Below are 22,307 nucleotides of genomic sequence, written 5' to 3'. Positions count from 1 at the left end.
TAGACTCTGTTTGAAACAGATTGACTCGTAGAAAAGGGGATGTGGTATTTCTTGCACACCTGTCTTGGTAGTTTCTGTTTTATATCACTATGTCGGTATCAAGTTCATCTATCCTATTCTCTCAAGCTGGTTTTATTGCTAGGTGAAACTGTTTACATCAATGAATAATCATTCCCAGACAACTGACATTTTAAAGTGATTTTTTTGAAGAGGATGACTTGAGGCAAAGATAAAACTATACAAGGGGCATTTGAGATGGAGCATGTGAACTCTCAGGTTCAGAAGCTGTTCAGATCACAGGTTCACTTCTATATTTGGGCCTGATCTTTTTTAGTGTGTCATTTTTTTCTTTATAGATTGACTAGGTCTTCATAGAACAAAAAAGAATTCTGGGAAGGACTTCTGCATTATTCCCATCCCACAAATCCCCCTCAGCCACAGTCCTTGCAGCTCAAACCCCATCTACTTAAGATAGTACTCAGTCACAGTCTTTAGGTGGCACAGACATATCCCTGATGAGGCCACACATAAAGCTATTATCATCCATTATTGCCTGGTGAATTGGTTTATTAGGTATTCTTTGTAACACTCAACAACTGACCCAAGTTTTGATTGGGTGAAGTGTCAGGGCTGGGATGGAAGCACAGAGTACCACCCAGAAAGGGAGGCAATTTGGAGATAATGTCCTTTCAGGAGGACTAGCTGCGAGCCTAATAAACTAAGTGGCAAGTCAGAACTTTATTGCTTTTGGCCAAAGAACACTGCCAAACTTTCAGAACAAAGGGCAAGTACAAGGCATTTTTCCTGAAAAGTTTATATGATTTCAGATAGGAAAAAAATGAAATTAAGTTTCTGAAAATAAAATATACAATGTTTTGGAGCTGATTTTTTGCGAATGATCACCAGAACAATAAACTATTGTGTCAAACAGTTTAAAACCTGAAATAACTTTCAGTGTGTTAAGGTACTGATGGAAAGGAAAAGTCCACTCAGACTATGTTGTGCTCTGTTTTATATTTGAGATGTTATGTGTGTGTTGGAAAACAATAACCTATGTTTCCAAATTTGATTTGAGAACATTCTCTTACCTCTACTTTCCCGTGCTTACTTTAGGTCACACAAAAAGCCCTACTACAAAATGTCTTCTATCTGAGCAGCCTACTGGTGAAACTGGTGTGTTTATATTTATTAACCTTTGTATTATCATGGACATTTTATATAGATTCTGAAACAAGTGCTCTTTGAATTTGTATAAATGTACACCAAAATTGTATTTGTTTTAATCTTCAGATAAAGCATTATTGCTGTTTTTTAAACAACGAACTCTTGGTTTGAGATTGTGACTGGTACCTAAGTTTACAACATTTATAAATTCTGGGGTCCACCCTCTGAATTCACATCAAGTCAGCTACTTATTAGGTATGTGACTTCAAGGAAGTGACATAAATTCTCTGCATCTTACTAAAATGTATTTCCGAATTGTTGAGAGATGTAAACTTGGAAGTGCATTTAAAAAGACCTGGCCTATAGTGAGCTCTAAATAAATGGCAGTAAATATTCTTATCACTGAACTGAATCAGTCTGGCAGAGATATGCATAAAGATAATCTTGATCAAGAAAATAATTTCTTATAAAAATGGAAAAGATCAAGTCTCCAGATTCAAAAATAGTTACGCCAATCAGAATATGAACTTTACCCCCATCCCCAACACACACACACACACACATTTAATGGATATTTAATAGTTTTTAAAGATGACATATAACTTCATGGTCTTCCAGTCTTTTCTATTTCTGTTCAGTGTTGAGCCTTTAGCAGAGACTAGCGAACGACAAATTTGAGCACATCACTTAACTGGAGAAGGCTCTGCGTTCCCAGGCCTGTAAGTTGAAACTCTCCAGTTGAAAGTAGTGTTTGCACCGAGGAGGGGGTGTTACCGCTCCTCTTTCCCTCTCTACTCAGTAACGCCCCCCTTCTCCGCCCCCACCAACTTCTTTAGACCTCTTAGCGCCTTTCTCTCCCGCCCGCCCAGCCTTCTGGTGTCTGGGCTGGGCGCAGGAGGCGGGCTCAGCGCTGACAGGCTGTGCCTCTGCAGCCAGAGGGAGGAGGCGGGAAGGCGGGTGGAGGAGGCGGAGGCGGAGGAGGAGGCGGGGACTACGCGGGGCGGTAGCTGGCGCCGAGCGCGGTGGGAGAGGAGAGGGTACCCGGCTGGCTTGGCTGGCGGCCTCTGCCCGCATCTCGGCGCCGCAGCCCTGCACCTCTCCCGCCCTTGTCGCCGGGTCCGCGGTCCCGGGCACGGAGGAGGCAGTGGAGCTCTAGGCCACTGGTAGGTTGCAAGGGGACCGCGGCTCCAGCTGCAACCTTTTGTGCCGCAGAAAAGGTGGTGGTGATGGGTGGTTGTGATGGTGGGGGGTTGCCCCAGTCACCGATCCTTGGTGCCAGTCCCAATCACGGCGCCGCCCCTTCCTCTTTGCCTCGTGTCCGGGCCGGGCGCGCAGTGTATGCGCAGTGCTGGGGAATCCCGGCCGGGCTGGCCTCCGGGATGGGTGGCGGTGCGACCTCAGTGTCACTGGCCTTGGCGGGCCGGTCCCCCCTCACCCGTGTAGGGTTCTGAGCTCTGGGTGAACTGGGTGGGGCCCGCGCTGGTGCTGTGAGCCCGCAGTCTTTGGCACAGGGGTGGGGCTGGAGACGCCGTGAGTGTGCAGCGCGTGTGAGTGAGTGTGCGGGGGCGTGCGCCCCCGTGTGCGCGCGGCGTGCGCTCGCCAGGGAGGTGCGGGGATTCAGCGAACCCGAGCGCCTCTCCGGCTGTGCCGCGGTGCGGAAGTCTGGATGCGTTGGCGCGCGTGTTAGCCTCGGCCGCGGTGCCCTTACTGCGGGGCAGCAGGCCTGGGGACCCCTTTGACAAGTAGCTCTTTCTAGGCCTGCTGCGCCTCTGGCCGCGCCCTCTGTGGTGCGCAGGGTGCCACTGTCCGGGTCAGATAGCACTTAGGGGGTGAGCCTCCAGGGCCTTATCTCACCAGCCCTCCTAGCCCGTGCTGCAACCTTCGCCGAGGCCGTCCGAGTCCGCTGGTGCGGCTGGGGTTGACGGGCAGTTGTGGCCCTGTGCGCGCCTGTGGATTGGGCCCGGAGCTTGCCAGAAAGGAAAGCGGCAGATGTCGTTGGTCATCGCCGCCCTCGCCCCACCTGTCGCGGGTGGACTTTGGGGCGGGTGGTAAGCGTAGGAAAGGGATTTCGAAGTGGGCAGCAGTCAGACCTTGAGTAGCGGCCCCATTGTGAAGCTGCCAAACTCTCTCTAGCGGTGGAATCTGCAAATCTCTGCCAGAATGGAGATGAAAACGCGAAGGGAATGGTGGCCCTGTCCTTTTCCCCTTGCAAGTGTTCCACATCCTTAGGGACTCCCTGCTTCTCCACCCACGCCAGTGTGCACCGGGTGGGTTAGTGATTTGTGTCGAGCCAAGATTTCTGTGTGTTTATGCGTATGTGTGAGGCTGTGGTGCACAGGTAAAACGGGAGCTGGGAACTTTTTCATCATTTAAAGAGAATGAAGAATGGAGGCAGTAGCATTTTGTAGTGTGCTTGCCACTCCTAGCCGAAAGAACTGTTCTTGTACAACGTTTCTGACGTTACTAAACTATTCATTTTACATTATGTTTTTCAAAAACTAGCCTATAATTTCGGGTTGTTCGTTACTTTGTTTTTCTTTTCAATCCTTTGAAGCAGAATAGACAAGGGGAAATAGAAATGACACCGTCCCAAAGTTTATTTGCCCAGTCATTTCAGAATACAGTGTTGGTTATTATTGCAGAAGTTTTGGATACTTTATTAATTCAAGGACACAATTTATGCGAACACGACTATGTTTAATGAGTAGTTCACGTATTTCTTTGTATTTATTATGTAACTGTGCATTATAAGCTTTAAATGTTCAGGTGAAAGGTAAGAGTTAATGAGCACAGGAACCTCATAATTTGATATGCACTGGTACGCAGAATGTTTTTCGACCAGTTTTGGTTTATCTAATTGTGGTTGAGACTTTTAGTGTTAATTATTCCACAGTATAAGATGCATTTATTGACTTTGCGTAACAGTGAAGTTGCTTATTCTCTGTGTATCTCCGTAAATTTTGGAGAGCTCTTTTAATATTAACTCAAACATATTTGGCGTAGTTGGAATAATAAAACTTTATATATATGATTTAAAATTTCTTTGATGAGTTGTAGTTGGTGGGGCGGGGGGTATCAGCTTATTTCTACCTGAAAGAAGGTTGATTTATGTCATCAGGCTATCAAAATAAGTACCTGGCTTTAAGCTTTCCTTTGGGAGGTTAGTCCCTCCGTGTACACCTTTCCCTTTCATTATGTTTGGAAGGCGCAGATTTTTTTATAAAGACTGTGTGTAAATGTACAGTTCCAGTTATTGTCTGTCATATTTGCAGTGAAACTGAGTATTTTCTCTAAAAGTAGAAGGATGACTTCACCTGGTAAGAAGATATTAGTAACCTGGGTTAATTTTTACTAGCAGAAATGGAATGAAAATGAATGCCACATTTTTTTTTTAAAGGGAGTTGCTATTAAAAGAACCGATACTAGAAAGAGAAACACATTTTTTTTTTTTTTTTGTCTTACTGAACCAATTATGGTTTGTCTTACCATGTTGGTGAAGTTAATGGTTTGTTTGTAAGGTCAAGGATGGTTTTAGAAAAGTCACACCCTACTTAACTCTTCTTTAAAACCTTGGATGATTTAATTTTTTGCAAATTGCAAATGGTAAAGTGAGATTATTTGAAAGTATCCTCTAAGATGAGCATGTAGGTACAGATTAACTTTTTGGTGTTGTTTTTTTAAAAACACATTGTATGTTTTACTTTGGTAATTAGTCATTTTGTTTCTTTCCAATTTGGGATATTTTGGTGCATCTCTCCCTTACTTGTTTTAGAGTAATCTTTAAGATTACAAAATATTCCTACTGGTCTGAATGGAATTTTTTAAAAAATGTACTTTCTTCAAACTGCTTTAAAAAAAATTGGCCTCTTCTTAAATAGCCACAGTGAGAAATACTGTTTCCATAAAGAAAAAAAAAAAAAAAGTTTGGGAAGCAAGAATTAAACCTCACTTCCACTCTACTAATTTATTGGCCTAAAATTCACCTTGCTTTTCTTAGTGCTATCTTTAATGATTAGTGAGATTTATTTACCAAAATTCAAAATGGGTGTGTGGTGGCCTTCCTATTGATAACTTTATCATTTTTCAATAACAGATTTTTAATTTTTTTTTCTTCTTATTTTGGTCATGGGCCTATGCTGAAGCCTCAGATTTAAGGGTGTGTGTATAGGATTTTGTGGGGACCTGTACATTTCAATGTAGGCTTCCTTTATTTGGGAGAAAAAAATCTCATTTCTGGTTTCTTGGTATTATTCAAGTTTACTTTTCTCTGTGTTAGATTTATGTATTTCCATTTCTTTGTGTGTTATTCTCTTTGGCCTGAGTTTCCACTTTTTATATTTGCCCCAGTCTCTGAGATATATATTTGCTGAGATATTTAGTAAGAGTCAAGAGATATTGTTGAATGACTAAGTGAACATTTGAATTCCTGAGTGGGTACAAAAAAGTCTTCCTCAGACTTGGTGGAAAGCCACTGTACAAGCAAAGAGATGTTTCTTCCTTTAAAAAAACAAATCCATTGCCTTTATATAACTATGTATCACATTTGAGTAGGATAACAATATAATTGCCATTCTGGGACACTTTTGAGAGTTAAAGGGGGTTACTGTAAATAATCATGCCAGGGGGTACTGACTGTGAATGAAGGCATACAATCACATCTACTTTTGAAAGACTTTCTTCTTTAACTGTGATCATATATATCTCCTTGCCTGAGAAATTGGACTCAACTTGCTAGTTAATGTTTGCAAACTTTTCTATTTGTAGAATCTTCATTTGCAGTAGGTTGTTGGGTGCCTTTGGCTTAGTCATCTATGGCTTCCCTATCCAGATGCTTGTGGGCAGCTTGTAGCTGCCCTTAATTTTTCTACTTTTCATTGTTTACAGGATAGTGACCTTGGGCTCTCTGTTTGATTCAGCTTCTCTTTGCTGGAAACATTGTGTCCTTTAGCCTTGGCTCTACTTTCTTCAATCTGTTTCTGTGTAACATTTAGTGCCTATCTAAGAATTTCATGTAGGACCTTCCTCTTGCTGCTGGTGACAGGAGATCCATTGATAGATACCCTTCCAATCCTTCATGCCAGGATGAGGCCATAGCCATCTGCAAGTATTAGAGGTTGATATGTTTTTAAAGTATACTAAGAATGGGTGTCATTGGAAAGACATTTGGGGGGACATTTATATTACCATCTTTTAATTCCTGTTTATAGGAGATGGGGGTAAAACCCTTAGTATAATTTTGTGGTAGATTTCTTTATAGGCAATCTCTTACAGAGGAGGTTTTTTGTTGTTGTTGTTTTATTTTGTGATTTCTTACCTCACTTTTTTTTTCTTTTTCACCATCCTTGTCTGCCTCCTCCTCTTGGTGCCTGTCAGTCATACTCAGTTAACACACAGCAGAGAGAGTGGTGTGAGTAAACACCAGGACTGGAGTGGAGTGTCTCACCTTGGTTTCCCTTGAGTTGCTCCCTTGGGTACTGTTTGTCTTCTGTTCTTGACTTGGCACCTGTATAACAGGGACAATCAGTTACTACACTTTAATTTTCAGTCTAAATTTGTAAAACTCTAAATGAAATCTGTCTTACTTTGTGATAAATGTAGCCCTGAAAAGTGAAATGAAAATACTTATCTATATTTGGCCCAACTGTATAACCAGCAAGTATTGACTGAAACTTTTTCCCCCCTGCCTTATAATTTATGATTTAAAAAATAGCTTGGAATTTCTAAGAAGTCCATGATTTATGAAGGATTCTGTATAATACCCTCCACTATGTATCTTAAAGTCTTAATGTTTTTCAAGTTAGAAATAACCTTAGAGCAAGCAGTAAAAACTACCTCCCCCAACCATTTCACAAATGAGGTATTAAGCTTTTAGATAAAGTACCTCCCCAAACATTTAAGATAGGATTCCACTTTTAAAATGAATAAATATACATTTTTCAGAAACATGATTGTTATTTTAAAAGGTTGTGTTTATAACTGACCAGAGGCCACAGAGGCATGAAAACAAGGAAGTGGGCTTTGGAGCCAGACCAGGTGGGATTCAGTTCAGTCCTACACTGACTCTCAAATAGTATCCTTTGATCAAATATTTAAAGTGGGGATAGTAACTTCTATCATGGAATGAAGATTAAATGCCATAAATAACTTTTTTTTGGCATAGAGAAAAAATAAGAATATTGGTTTCCCCATTGAAAATCCACTTACTGTAGATATCAATGTGACCCTTATAATGATAATATTGAGGAAACTCTTTGGGGGTAATTATATAAAGTAAAAAAATTTACCAATAGGTGTCTATTTTTGCTACATTAAAATTCACTTTATGTTAAAACCAGAGGCTTCGTCGTTGAGCTAGAACCAATTCTTAATTATCTAGATTTCTTGGTTACCCACTTTGAAAATAGTTTCAAAATAGTGAAAGGTAACATGTCATTATTCACATCCAGTGAAATTCCAAAGGCTGATCAACACAAGTTCTTTGGAATGATGTTTTTGGTGCATGAACTCCTTCCAGTTTCTGGAACTAAAGAAACAAATATCATTAATTTAGTAAATTACCCATTTCCTTTGGCTAAAACTTATCTGTGTTAGATAGAAAAATAATCAAGTGACAGCCTCCTTGCCTTTTCCCTTATAGTTTCTCTTCAGTTTGAGAATGCTGTATAGTTCTGTTAACACTTTTCCAGCTCTGTGCCTGCATTGGTAAAATCAATCAACTCATTAATCCCCCACCCCCCACTCCAGCTTCCTTTCCCCCAGTTGAACACAATAAAAGAATACTCAACAACCAAAGAAACCTTTACAGGTGGAAAAGAGCTTTGGAGAATTTTCTTGATCTCAACACATTAACCCAATTAACAGGGGAGTCAGGAGATAAAGATAGATTCTCTTACACATTAATTCCCCAGTTAAGAGGGGAAAGGCACAGAGGAGATGCTAGAAACCTTAAGTAAGGTAGCAACTGAAAAGAAGTGAAACAAGTTTTTTCTCTGTCTTAAAAAATATTTTCCAAGAGCTTCCCAATCACTTACTTCACAGCAATCTTATAAAGAATTTTTATTGTTGCTATATATGGCTCAAATGAGTAGACACCAAAAATTAATTGCATAATAATAACATCACACATCTGTAAAGGGCTTTGCAGCATGCAAAACACGTTCACCTACCTCATTTCATTTGATCCATGTAACAGCTGTATTAGGGAGGAAGGGTGGTATTATTGGCCTCATTTTAAAGATTGCTATTTATGCAAGGTCAGGAGACAGAGAGTTCTTAGCAAGGCCAGCACAAAGATCCCCACTCCTCCCTTGCTTTCTTAAACCCCAGCCTCAGCATTCTGTTTTCCTATAGAATACTGTTAATCTGGTAACTGCAATAGGACTAGGATGGTAAAATGAACATGGTAAGCCCCTAACTTTTCTTGTATCTTTATTTAGCTTCATTAGATACTCTTAGACTGTAGGTACAGTTTACCAGCAGAATACTGGGAACAAGCATGGTAACATGTTTGAGGATTCATTTAGCTGAATAAACTCAAAATTACTTTTTAATTGAATTAATTATTATATTCTATATAATCTGTACCTGGTACTACCGCCTGCTAGTTTCATCCTGTTTTGCAGTTAGAATGCACATAATTGCTTTGTAAATTGTGTTACTTGTTAAATTACAGGTTTGTTTTTGTATTTCATGTTTAGTATCTGGAGTAGAACAGAAAAATTATTATGCCTGTGCTCCTTTGGGACTCTTTGGAAATTGTACAGTGACATCTTCTGGGATTTAGTCTGGTGAGTTAAAGTTTGCTTTTTCTGTTTGTTAACTAGTTGAATGTGAACATGCTATCATAATGTGCTTTGAGGATTATATAAATAGGTGAATATGCAATGTCAATGTATTATTGCAAATGTCTGTACTACAATTACAAAGTTTTTAATGGTCAGAACTGAAATTAGGATTGCAGTATGGTAACACTATTAAAATGTTTGATTCTTTGAGTATATTTTAAAATTTCTGCAAAATGAATACATAATTTTGGAATGCTATTTTAGAACATATAGTAGTTAAAGATAGTTGCTATAGTTTGGGGGAAATTTTAGTAAAAACATTAATCTACAAATGTAGTCAAAACAATCTGCAAAAAGTTCTAGTTGAACATACATAAATGATGTCTAACAGGTGGAGGAAAGCAGAATCATTTTCACCTGATTATGTCACTGTTTACTGCCAGTGTGGCATTCCTCTTAGCACACTGAATTAAAACTTTTAAAAGTATGCAATGATGTTGTCTCCCCCCACCCCCATGTGTCATCTGTGTGTTGACATAGTTGTCTGTGTGACTTCAGGTCTTTGAATGGGGGAAATAGTAATGATCTTTGTAGCTCTTTAGCATTTTGAAAACTATATTTTTGTGAGTCTATGCTTTGATATGTCATTCTGCTTGGCCACTACCTTTGTAGGTCCTTGCTTTGAGTTATTTAGAGAGGTCATAATCCTTGGAAAACGCAGTTTCATAATAAAGAGATTTCTAAATTAGCAATCAGCTGAAGATTGATTCAGAGAAATAGGGAGAAATAAATGCCAATTACTATTAAGAAGATGTACCCAATCAAGTTTATAAAATGCATTTTAAAACATTAAAAAAATAGAAACACTATTAAAATTTCCAAGTTTCAGGACAAGAGCAAGAAGTTTGAAAAACATAAGTACGAGGTACATTTAGAGGATTTTAAATAAGAAATAATTTGACTGGCTCACTAACTCACCCAGTTGAAATAAAGCACAAACCTAGGAGTGGGTAGAAACTAAAGGAATATATTGGGGTGTGTGTGGCTATGTCTACCTCTATGCATATATGTGTTTGTTTATGTTATACTTGAATGTATATGTTATATTGTAAGTCAAGTAACATTCTAGCAGAATTACAAAAGGTGAAATGAATCAACATAGGAGGCAGCAAGTTTACATGTCATTGAAGGTGATCAGACATATATACTAGATAACCTTAAAGATTCCTTGGGGGGAGGGGGCTGGTGTTGTGGCTCAGAGGTAGAGCAACTAGGCAGTTAGGCACAGGGTTCGATCCTCAGCACCACATAAAAATAAAGATATTGTGTCTACCTATAACTAAAAATAAATATTTTTTAAAAAGATTCTTTTGGATTCTAAGATTGTACAGTCTAAAATATTATAAAGTTTGGAGGACCATTTTAAACTTGGAAATATATGACAAAGACTTCTTTCATTTTTTAATGTCAGTTGTTTTTGGGAGGAGGGGGGCGGTTACTGGAGATTGAACTCCCGGACACTCAGCCACTGAGCCACATCCTGAGCCCTATTTTGTACTTTATTTAGATAATGGGTCTCACTGAGTCCTTAACCCCTCGCTTTTGCTGAGACTCAGCCTCCTAAACTGCTGGGATTACAGGTGTGCACGACGTTGCCCAGCTAATGTCAGATTTTTGAAGTAAAACTTACATATAGTAAAATTCAGTGGATTAAAAACAATACATTAGGAGAAAGGCCTTAGGGATAGGTTGTTAGTGATTATTAGTGAAATTGGAAAAAATTATGTCTATCAACATGACTAAAAAGAGATGGGAATTTAAGGGAGTAAAAATCTCTTTAATATGATTAATTTCAAATTATAAAAAAAAAAGCAGGAGCTTGGGTTAAATTCTCCTATTGATGTGTTTTATATACAAGTTCCAAAACCTCAATGCATATTAGAGTCACCTGGATTCATTTCAAAATGTAAGAGCCCAGATATACCCCCATTCAGTTAAATCACAAATCTAGGTGAAACATAGATAACAGTAATTTTGAAGCTCCTTGGATGATTTCAATATGTAAACAAGTTTGGGAGCCACACACTAGAATCATGCATGATGAATAATCATGTATTAGATTTTGAGCCGGGAGACTTGGGTTGTAGTTATGGCCACAAACTACTCTCATGGCTGCAGGCAAGCCCTTGTCTTCATGGCTTTTATGTCTACTTGTCTATCACTCCAACTGTAGAGCTTCCAGGTGGGTGAATTCCAAGTTATTCTGGCATCAAGACTAGGTGATTCTGGTCATCTCTAGACTAATATTAGTCATTTAGAAGATCCCATTTCTCAAAGAATGACTCCATTCTGAATGGTTTATTTTAGGTATTTAAAAAAATTAAACAAAACCTATTTATTTGTTTCCATATGGAAAAACCTGGAAGTATCCCTTCAATCCTGCCCTAGGTATTTTTTTTTCACTTGGCTATTATGTTTATTTTTATTTTTTATTGGTGCATATTTCACTTCAGGTTCTTCTTGAAAAGGATTTTATTAACATTATGACTTTGTTTTAAATGTATAAGATGGTTATGTTCATATCTGTTTCATGGGGTATGGCTATATGTTGCTAAGTACAGTTAAAGCATAGGAAGCAGTTTTTTTTTTTTTTTTTTTTTTTTTTTTTTTTACTGGTAGTGAAAATTTTGATAAGCCTGATTCTAAAAAACATTCTAGAATACAATAGTTTTCAAAAAGCAGTTTCATAGCAGTTATGAAACATATGAACAATTTTTCAGAGTTAGTCTATGGAACTAAGGCCTCTTAGTTACAGCTCTAGAATATTATAGGAAGGTTGGCTTTCTGGAGAGTGTTCAGGCTGTGCAGATTCCAGGCATTGACTGATCATCCTGGCACAGGAGGATCCTCTAAACAAGTGGTGTTTTGGGGGTCTGTTTGCTTTTACTCTCAGCCAGAATACTCCTGTTAGGATGATGTGTGTTGTTCCTGATAATCTAAAAATGTTCATCATGTATATTTTTCTAGCATATATAAATTTTACCTTTCCTTTGTTTAAGGAAATTGGACAGTTTTAAAATTTTCTTTTCAAGAAATATCTAAGTGCAATAGTATGAGATATTTGAGGTCAATGAACGGATATGATGTCCTTTTCATTTATCTTTTCCCTTTGGCAAAATGAAACATATTATCCTTTGGGCATATTTTCTTCCTTTCTTCTTCAGTAACTTCTGTTTATAAGCAGTAGAGTAGAAACAGGCACTTTCTTGGTGAGTAAGTTGCACTTAAAAAAAATTACATAAATTTTTAGTTTTATAAGGTAATAAATACATTCCCCTTATTAAAAAATGGGGGGGGGAATGTTTAAAGCTTTGTGGTAGAGCTATAAAAACTTAAAACACATATATTCTTTTACCTGGAAATTTTACTTTTAGAATTTTTTTTTAGAAATATATTTCCAGGTGATTATTCCTAGTATGTGATTATATATATATTTTTTGTAGAAGATGTGTTAAGAGAATATAGCAAAAATAGACTTATCCAAGTTGGTATAGGGATCTAACAACAGGTCTCTGTGTCTTTTGACATCTCAGTTAAAGCTTTAGAGAGTTGAAATACTTTTAATATACATAATAGGAAATTGTTAAATCACTTAATTCTTTATTATATGAAATACTACTAGGATGCAGTATTCTCTGAAAGAATTTTTGAATAGCAGTTTGGAAACTTACGAGCTATTTTCAAGGCTGGTCTAAGGAACTAAGGGCATTTAGATTATATTTCAAACTATTGTTACTTATGCCCAGAGTATAGGAGGGTTGGACTCTTGGAGAGTATTCAATGACTATGCAGATTCCATATATAGTCATAACCATTTGAATGTTCTCATTGTGATAGACTAGGTTCCCCTGCACACATGTATTGTGTGTGTGTTGTAGTTTGGACCTTTTGCTTTATTTTCAGCCAAAATTCACAATGCATGCTATACTCACTGCTTTAAACATGTACTGTGTGTGTACATTTTTTCTAGAATTAGTATTATCTTGTCTAGCGTTGTCTAATTGAATCCTCATGTATTTCAAAGAAATATAGTAGTACATACTACCACTGCCAGGTCTTTCATACTTTATAAATAATTCAGTGCTATTACTACTGGTTGGATTGTGAAGAAATATGATATTGAAGATTTTTAGGTGTCATTTAAAAAATCATATTTGCTTTTAGTACTTGTTTTAAGAAGCTCAATTTTAAAAGCATAATTTTATTTTCTGTTTTACATTCTTTTTGTCCATAGAAATTTTGCTGCTGTCCATAGAAATTTTGTTGTTTCTCTTACTAAAACATTAACACTTTTTTTCTATTTTGGCTCCAGTCTATTTCCTTAAACACATGTGAAAAGCACTAATGGAAAAAGAAGGCATCGTGGGTCTTTAATTTTTAGTGGTCACAAATGCAAAAGTTAGCATCAGGCCTGATTTCTTGATTTACTGTTTGTTGGTGCTGTGGAAGTCCTGCTTGTTGCTCATTCTTGTGGTGATGCTTGCAAGAGCGCTTTGTAACCCTTTATCATGGCAGTGTGCTTTTGGGATACAGGTTTATTTTAGAATATGAAACAAAATGCTGAATTATGAATAGGCTTGCTAAAAATACCAAGCCTGTAAGCAGTTTTTTTCTTGATAAAACCTGAGGAATATGCTGCTAAACATAAGCTATCTCCAGTTACAGTCACTGTAGTTTTATTTCCTAATGAATGCTTTTTAATACAAAATTGGGAGCTGGGGTATATGTAGTTCAGTGGTAGAGCACATACATACCCAATATACAAAAAGGCCCTGGGTTTAGTCCCCAAGGGGGCAGGGGGAAAAACAGGAAGGAAGGAAGGAAGGAAGGAAGGAAGGAAGGAAGGAAGGAAGGAAGGAAGGGAGGGAGGGAGGGAGGAAAGAAAATGAATTTTGCTGTGGAAAATATTGACCATCCACATATCAAGATATCATGCTGGTCAGGCACAGTGGTGCATACTTGTAATTCCAGCTGCTGCAGGTGGGGGAGGGAAGATTATCTCTTTTTGAGACTGTGCATTTTTTACTGTTATTTTTTAGTCAAATTCTGGAATTAGAAGGTACTTAAACTTCTTCAGGTGGAGAAGTACCTAAGCAGATTCTAGTTTAATAAACAAACAAAAAATAAAAAAAAAAACCTGAAAAGTTGATTCTCTAACTTTCTCAGGATTTTGCCTCAGTATTTAAATTCAGTCAAGAAATTCTTAGGAATTTAATAACAAAATGTTTACTTTTCAGTTACATTGAATGCTTAGTAAGCATTCTGTCCAATTAAAAACGAAATATTTACCAAATCAGAGCTCTCTTTGCTGAAACCCAACCTCCATCTAGCTTTCTTAGAGCTACCCAGTAGGTGTCCTGAGAAGGGCAATATATAAGTAAAAGGATCCTTTAAAAAAAAAAATGTAAGCCATTTGTGAGAATCCTGGTTCGAGCATTCATGTTCCTATATGAATATCAAGACATGAAGATGCTCTTGTTCATATGGTGTTATACACTACAGAGATCAATGAAACCACCCAAAAGAGCTGTTTTAAGAATACATTGTTGTTTGGTGCAAAAGAACTGATGTTTAATATCTAAAAAGTGCAGTGTTCTAGCTCTTAGAATTGCTTGTCAGAAATTCAGCAGGTAGCAGCTGTATATGTAATATTTAAAATGAGTCTTTTGTGTTTCAATGCAATGAGAATCCCATTCAGAAATTTCATCCAGAGTGTGGACCTATTTTGCATTTGCCTTAGTTGTTAGGTTACATTTTTATGTCAGAGGATATTAAAATCCTTAGTTTTTAACATTGTGTTTAAATAGTATTTTCTCTAATGAGTATGTTGTCTGCCTCAGTAAAGTATAGGTTACTTACACCAAGCTGCTTGGTTGAAATTTCTAAAGAACTTAAACCATGTATGTTTCTTCTATGTAACAACCAAGTTAAACTGTTTTCTCACAGGTAAATATCTGAAGATCTGTTTAAATTGTTTTGCTTGACTCGGGTAATATTTCCTTATGGTGTTATTGGCTATTGGAGACTTAAGTGATGTTACTTATCCATCCAACAGCAGTATGTATTTTATGCTGCATCTGTGAACATTATACATTTCTTAACTTACTTTCTTCACTTTTCTAGTTTTCCAGATACTTATTTGCTAGCCAGTATGTCATTTTTCCTATTTATTTAGACCCTTATATCTTGCCATCTTTTTTTTTACCTTCAACATGACAGATTCTATGAATTCCCAGTTGTTTGTCTTAGTACAGCAGGACTGGTTTAGTGTGGGAAGAAACCTTTTTTTTATTATCATTAAAATTCTTTTTTTTTAATTTAATTTATTTATTTATTTATTATTGGTTATTCAAAACATTACAAAGATTGCAGAATCACATCGATTACACATCCACATTTTTACATAATGCCATAATAGTAACTGTTTTATTCTGCTACCTTTCCTGTCCTCTACTATCCCCCCTCCCCTCCTCTCCCATCTTCTCACTCTACCCCATCTACTGTAATTCATTTCTCTCCTTATTTTTTTTTCCCATTCCCCTCACAACCTCTTATATGTAACTTTGTATAACAATGAGGGTCTCCTTCCATTTCCATGCAATTTCCCTTTTCTCTCCCTTTCCCTCCCACCTCATGACTCTATTTAATGTTAATCTTTTCCTCCTGCTCTTCCTCCGTGCTCTGTTCTTGGTTGCTCTCATTATATCAAAGAAGACATTTGGCATTTGTTTTTTAGGGATTGGCTAGCTTTACTTAGCATAATCTGCTCTAATGCCATCCATTTCCCTGCAAATTCCATGATTTTGTCATTTTTTTAGTGCTGCGTAGTACTCCATTGTGTATAAATGCCACATTTTTTTTATCCATTCATCTATTGAGAGGCATCAGGGTTGGTTTGTGGGAAGAAACTTGATGGCTCTATTTGACACAGAAGCTTGTGTTATCTCTTCTCTTTCTCCTGTTCCTTCCCCTCCTCTTCCCCTTCTCCTCCTCCTTCTGCTCACTCTTTGTGTGTGTGTGTGTGTGTGTGTGTGTGTGTGTGTGTGTGGTACTGGAGATTGAACCCAGGGGTGCTCTACCACTAAGCCTTTTCCCCATCCCTTTTTACTTTTTATTATTTTTTATATTTTTTGGTACCAGGGATTGAACCCAGAGGGCACTTTACCATTGAGCTCCATCCTCAGCCCTTTTTGTTATTTTGAGGTAGGGTCTTGTGGGGAGCCAGCCATGGGCTGTGTGTGTGAACTATGAGTATGAGTACATGAGTGGACTGGACTGACGATGATGCCTCTCATCTGGCTGGTGATGTATGTGTCCTTTTCACTCACTCTGCCTATGATCCCCACACAATACATGAGATGGTGTGGCCTTTCAAGATGTCAATCAATCTGCTGACCACAAGACATCAGGAAGCTAGACTCAACCCTCTGAAACCTGACCCCCCCCTTTCATTGAGGTGGAACTTTCTCCAGTGTCTTCCCCTCAATAAAAAGGGAATGTTCCCCCCTCTTGTTTGTCTGCCTCCCTTGTGGGAGCTGGAGAAGAGGGGAGGTCACTGAAAAATCCCAAGAAAAAGATTTTTTTCTCTGTCTCGGTGTGATTATTTTGTGCCAGCCCAGTTCACCTGGAGTGACCCCGAATGACTTAGTTATGTATGGAGACAGGATCTCACTAAGTTACTTAGGCCTTCTAAGTTGCTGAGGATGGCCTCCAACTTGCAATCCTCCAGTGTCAGCCTCCTGATTCACTGGGATTATAGGCATGTACCACTGAGTGGCCCTTTATATTTTTTTAAATTGAGATGGTGTCTTGCTGAGACACCAGGTCGTACTTGAGCTTGAGCTCCTCCTACCTATGCCTTCTAAGTTGAGAGAATTAGAGGAGTGTGCTATTGCACCTGGTTGCTCACTCTTCTTTAGTGAAACTTTGTACACTGTTGATTTGCTTAGCAATTATTTCCTTCTTCAGCAAAAGAGATGGATTTCAGACTAGCATTGATAAGAATTATTAACCTAATTTAGAATGCGTGTGATCTGAATTCATAGATTTTAAGTTCTTTCTAATATAACAAATGAGAATGAGGTGGTTGCTGGGAATCTGTGGATTCTCATGAATAGTCACATTTGGAAGGGACCTAGATGAGTGTCTCACCACTGCCTGAGGAGGTCATTGCTTGAGTGTCACTCTCTTGGTAGCTTGTTGGGCATGTCATTGTAATCTTTATGTGGACCTGCCATTTCCTCAAGGCCTGGGTTATTTTGCTTTATGACCATCCCTTCCTTGACCTTCAGAATGAACATCAGAGAAGCAGTTCCTACCTGTAGCTGCCAGTCAGGTTATATAGGTCAGAGGCCTTGGATCTGTCTTCTTGTGTTCTTTCAGGGCCATAGAATTGGGGATAAAGGAAGAATTAATTTCTCATTTGGCTAAATGTTTTTGTTTAGCCTAAAAATATGGTGATGCTTCATATGGTCCTTGAAAGTTTATTAGCTGGGAAATATTATTTTATGCATATCAGAGTACCTAGCAGTCACTATCCTGATCCTACCCACAAAAACAAATTACACAATGGAATATAAATTTAGTTTACATTAATAAAATATGATGAGGCCACTTATTTTAAATCTAGAAGGGTTGAGAGGCTAGGGCATTTTTGTAAAATAGAAATTGGAAATAGTATAAGGTTTAGAGTAAATAGTGATCCCTGTATTGATCCCTTTGACATTTGCTTTGCTTCAGGAATCATTATGAATGTTTGTGTTCAGTTGTGCTGTAGATGGGGACCATAGTAAGAACAAGATTGGCATCTGGTAACTTCACAGTCTGTTAATAAAGGAAGGTAGAGCATGCAAGTGGAGAACTAAGGTTTCATTTTGTTTTTAGTTTTTCAATTGGACTTTGAAGTGAATATAGAGCTTAAAGAAATGCTTCAATTAGGAAATAGTTACTTGTTTTGTGAAAGGATTCGTAAGAATTATCTTACGAATTATCTCCTTTCCTTTTTCTGTAGATTTTGCCATCTGAAACTCAGTTTTTGACATTTTGATTAGTGATCTGAGATACTTTAACACTGTAACCTACTTCCAACTGAAGATGAAGTAGAAATCAAGTTTCTCAGAAATGACATTGTCACTATTTCCCTTAGTGTCTGGTTTTCAAAATTTGTTTTATCTGTAACTTTATGGGAACCTAAAATACTTGTGCTACTTCTTGTCAGTGGGGCTTCTCCAAACAGTGTAATGTGATAATTGTAATGAACATGTTAGTATTCATTTTGAATCATTCTGGCTATTTATTAAACTATTCAAAAGAATGTCTGAGGTATTGCAGACTATCTGAAATCATGCTATGTTTTACAATTAAATAGCCATGTAAAATGACATTTAATATTTTATATACTTTTAAAAATAAAAAATTCCATGACATTGAATTTAGCATTAACTTGTAAACTATAAAATGATTTTTAAAAATAATTCATTGAGGATGTAGAAGGGACAACATTTGCAATATTTGAGGGAACCTTCTTTAGAGACTCCTCCATACCCTAAAAATATATATTTTCAGGTCTAAATTGGATTCTTCACAAAAACTGACCAGCTTGATCAATTGTATAATATGGCTCTTAAACACAATTGAATGTAATTTCAGGTATAAAGAGCCAACCACTTACATGAATTTAAATGAGGAAAAAAATATAATTCTCAAGTTGAAAATACTTTGAAAATTCTTGTGAAACTTTCTCTGCTTGCTTTTATTTGCTTAATGTTGAGATCTGGATTTGATTTGCTTCATATTGTATCAAGGAGCAAACTTTATCTGGTTGCAGGGTGTATTAGTACTAGAGTATTATTTTCTGTTTGCGTTTTCATATGTTCTTTTTCATAGTACTTCAGGCTTTTGTTTAATCTGCTTGAGTTCTTACAGGCAGAGAGGTAGTGGTCCTTTCATTTGCCTAAATGCCCAATAGACATGGAGAAAAATCTGTCAATTGGTCCTCGGCTACCTTTCAGATGAGTCTCATTTCATGGCTTCCTGACTTCTAAAATCATCCAGCATGACTTAACGTTCTGTGCATTACACTCTTCTAATCTGAATCTGTTTACTTTTAGGAGTGTGCAGATTGGTGCCTAAAATGGAAGTAGATATAAATGGGGAGTCCAGAAGTACCCTGACCACCCTACCCTTGCCTGTGGCAGAGGTGAGCTCCCCAGGAAAAGCAGAGGCGGAGAAGCCTCGCTGCTCCAGCACACCCTGCTCACCCATGAGGCGAACTGTGTCAGGCTACCAGATCCTCCACATGGACTCTAACTATTTGGTTGGCTTCACAACTGGCGAGGAACTCCTGAAGTTGGCCCAGAAGTGCACTGGAGGTGAAGAGAGCAAGGGAGAAGCCTTGCCTTCCTTTCGCTCCAAACAGCTGGATGCAGGACTTGCACGTTCCTCTCGTTTGTATAAAACCAGAAGTAGGTACTACCAGCCATATGAGATTCCAGCTGTCAATGGCAGGAGGCGAAGGCGGATGCCCAGTTCAGGAGACAAGTGCACTAAATCCTTACCTTACGAACCTTATAAGGCCCTCCATGGGCCCCTGCCTCTTTGTCTTCTTAAAGGTAAGAGGGCTCACTCCAAATCCCTGGACTACCTCAATCTAGACAAAATGAACATCAAGGAGCCAGCTGACACGGAAGTGCTACAGTACCAGCTTCAACACCTAACCCTCCGCGGGGACCGAGTGTTTGCTAGGAATAATACATGAATGACTCTCACAGTTTAAGTCACTTTAGGTCAGCCTGCACTTGGCTAGAGAAAATCCACTGTTGTACTCTGTACATGACTCTTCACATTATAGATGGTTATATCAGCTAAGTGTCCCTGGAATATAAAAATTGTTTGGATCAAATTTTGAATACAGGAATGAAATCACAGGTACTTGGGGGGAGGGTATCATGCTAGAGCACGCAACTGCAAAGAAAACAGAATGTTGACCGTTAGTTTGTATAGCTCTTTAGCTAGGAAAAAAACCAACCAAACAAACAAAAAAAAGGCTTTGGGACAGTAATTTCATCTTTACGATTCTGACACTCAAATTGGGAATGTTATCTGCTTGGTTGTTGCTGACTTGGTATGATTCATTAGAAATTTATATCTTAAGTACACAAGTACTTCTTGAAACTCTGTATTTTACTATAAAATGTATGTAATGATTTGTTTTATGAAATTTAGAACTTGAACATTGCTGAATTGGACCACTTTTTATTTTTAAATATTGAGTTTAAATATTTTATAACTGGTTTTGCACTGAAAAAAAATTAACATTTCAGATTAAGAGAATAATCTTTCTTCACTTGTCTCAATAATATTATTGAGCAATGAATTTTTTATTTCCGCATGGAAAGTTATTGATCTCTATGGCTGTAAAATATTTCTTTATAGCGTTATTAAAGTGTGTCTTAATAAAATTAAATTTGGGATACAAAGTATTTATTTTACAATGGGCGGGGGGGAAGCTTTTCCAGAAAGTTTCCAGTATGAAGTTTTCATGAGTTGAAAAAGTTTCCTTAGTGCTTATTTTCTAATTTAAAATTCACTTGGAACTTTACAATGGAAAGGATTCTTTTAATTGTGGGTTATAGGCATAAGACTGTTTGCATCTGAATTTTCTGTAAGTGAATGGGACTTTAATAGAAGATCTCATGATTTCTACTATTGAATGCTTAAACTAAGTATGAACTTAATTCAGCATGGCATTGGGTCATTCCAGTTTTAGTTCTGTGCAACACAGCACTCATTGAAATTCCAGTTTCTAGGATTAGTGTAGGAGACTAAAGTGCTTCTGTAATTTTAATGGGTTAATCCTGGATTACTTAACAATTTATGTCAATTGCACTGGTTCAATTTGTTGCTAAAGAAATAATGCCCTGGCTTTAGTAACAAATACAGCTCAACTATTCTTGAATATATTTTGGAAAAAATGTATGTAACTTACCTTTTGTAAACATTTCTCTTCCTTTTTTTTTTCCTTTCACTCTTTTGTTCTTTCTTTTTTTTTTTCTTTTTTGACTCTTGAAGGTGCAATTTATTACTAATCTGGCATCTCTGGCAACATAAAACCGCATATTTTTGTTTTACTGTGGGGAGTGTGAGGTTTCTCGGGTGTTAGCAATCTTGCTTATAAAAATAAGAACACCTTTTAATTAATGAGTGGGTCATTCCTGGCACAATTGTGATTTTTCCTTTAGCCAGAAAGAATGGCAAACTTTATTTAGAGCAAAGTAAGTATTAGGAAACCCTAGGAACTCTTAATCAATGTTTATTGTACTTTTACTAAGGCAAACCATGTGGAAGAGCCTTGGGAGGTTGGCGCATATCTTACTGAGTTGATCAGATTTCTTGGTGGGCTGGAAATTTTCAGCTATTGTATATTTTAAAGTAAATTGCACCTTTGTAACATATTGTATTGATGAATGATCACTAAGATTAACTATATCTATACAGTCAATAGTTTGACAAGAAATAGAATCCTGTCAGATGCCAAAGAGTTGGGATTTTTACGTTTAATGATTAAACACCATTATTTATTGATGACTTACCCTGTGGAACTGTATTATTTCTAACTATGAAATAAAAGGGTGATGTAAACACATACTGTTATGTGGTGCTTTAAAATAGATCCACCATCAACAGGCTAGTTATTGCTTAAGAATTTTACCTAAGCATGTACTTTAAGACCCTAACTTTGTGAAACAAAAACCAGAAACATTTACTTTTGATGTTCATTGGCACTTCAAGACAAGACAAATTATTCCTGGCAATGATATGTATTCCATTTACTAGGGAACCAAACTATTTTCTTGTGTGATTCATTCCTGTCTAGGTGCCTAAATTTCTTGAGTTAAATAAAAATATAGAGCTTTTTTGTTTTGTTATGTGTTTTTACTTAAGGACAGGTGATACTCAGTGGCAAAAAACAAAAGGACTTAAAGTATAAGATATGGCATATTTGCTGTTTCCTGATGAGTAAAGATAGATAATTTAAATTTTGGTTTCCAAAAACAAAACCAAAAAAACCCTTCAAACCCTAGATTAGTAGTGTTTTTTTTTTGTTTGTTTGTTTGTTTTTTTATTGTTTTGTTTTGGCAGGGATTAAGTCCAGGGCACTCCACCATTAAACTACATCCCCAGCCCTTTTCAGTTTTTATTTTGAAACAGCGTCTCACTAAGTTACCAAGGATGGCCTTAAACTTGTGATCTTCCCATCTCACTTCTTGAGGCACTGGTATTACATGTGTCACTGGGCCT

The 22,307-nt window shown here is 37.5% G+C and overlaps 1 protein-coding gene across 7 annotated transcripts; it reads left to right on the top strand.

Annotated features, from left to right (window-relative positions):
* The first annotated feature begins 2,101 nt into the window (after window positions 1-2,101).
* On the top strand, window positions 2,102-21,900 carry MACIR (macrophage immunometabolism regulator). 7 transcript variants are annotated; one of them, XM_081311023.1, is made up of 3 exons: window positions 2,102-2,327; window positions 8,862-8,951; window positions 19,118-21,900. In XM_081311023.1, exon 3 carries the CDS (start codon window positions 19,141-19,143, stop codon window positions 19,762-19,764), a length of 624 nt encoding a protein of 207 aa, XP_081167149.1. In that variant the 5' UTR covers window positions 2,102-2,327; window positions 8,862-8,951; window positions 19,118-19,140; the 3' UTR covers window positions 19,765-21,900. The 7 variants fall into 7 exon arrangements, with proteins under 7 accessions (XP_081167149.1, XP_081167155.1, XP_081167150.1 ...); XM_081311029.1 differs by lacking the exon at window positions 2,102-2,327 and adding an exon at window positions 2,338-3,212; XM_081311024.1 differs by lacking the exon at window positions 2,102-2,327 and adding an exon at window positions 3,220-3,431.
* Window positions 21,901-22,307: the final 407 nt, after the last annotated feature.

The sequence above is a fragment of the Spermophilus citellus genome (genome assembly GCF_964194105.1).
Source record: "Spermophilus citellus genome assembly, chromosome: 1".
Classification (NCBI taxonomy): domain Eukaryota; kingdom Metazoa; phylum Chordata; class Mammalia; order Rodentia; family Sciuridae; genus Spermophilus; species Spermophilus citellus.
The sequence above is the reverse complement of the archived record's forward strand: the minus strand, read 5'-3'. Positions and strand labels throughout refer to the sequence as shown.

Coding starts and splice junctions, on each gene's coding strand:
- MACIR (XM_081311023.1), top strand. CDS start 19,141: ATGGAAGTAGATATAAATGGGGAGTCCAGAAGTACCCTGACCACCCTA.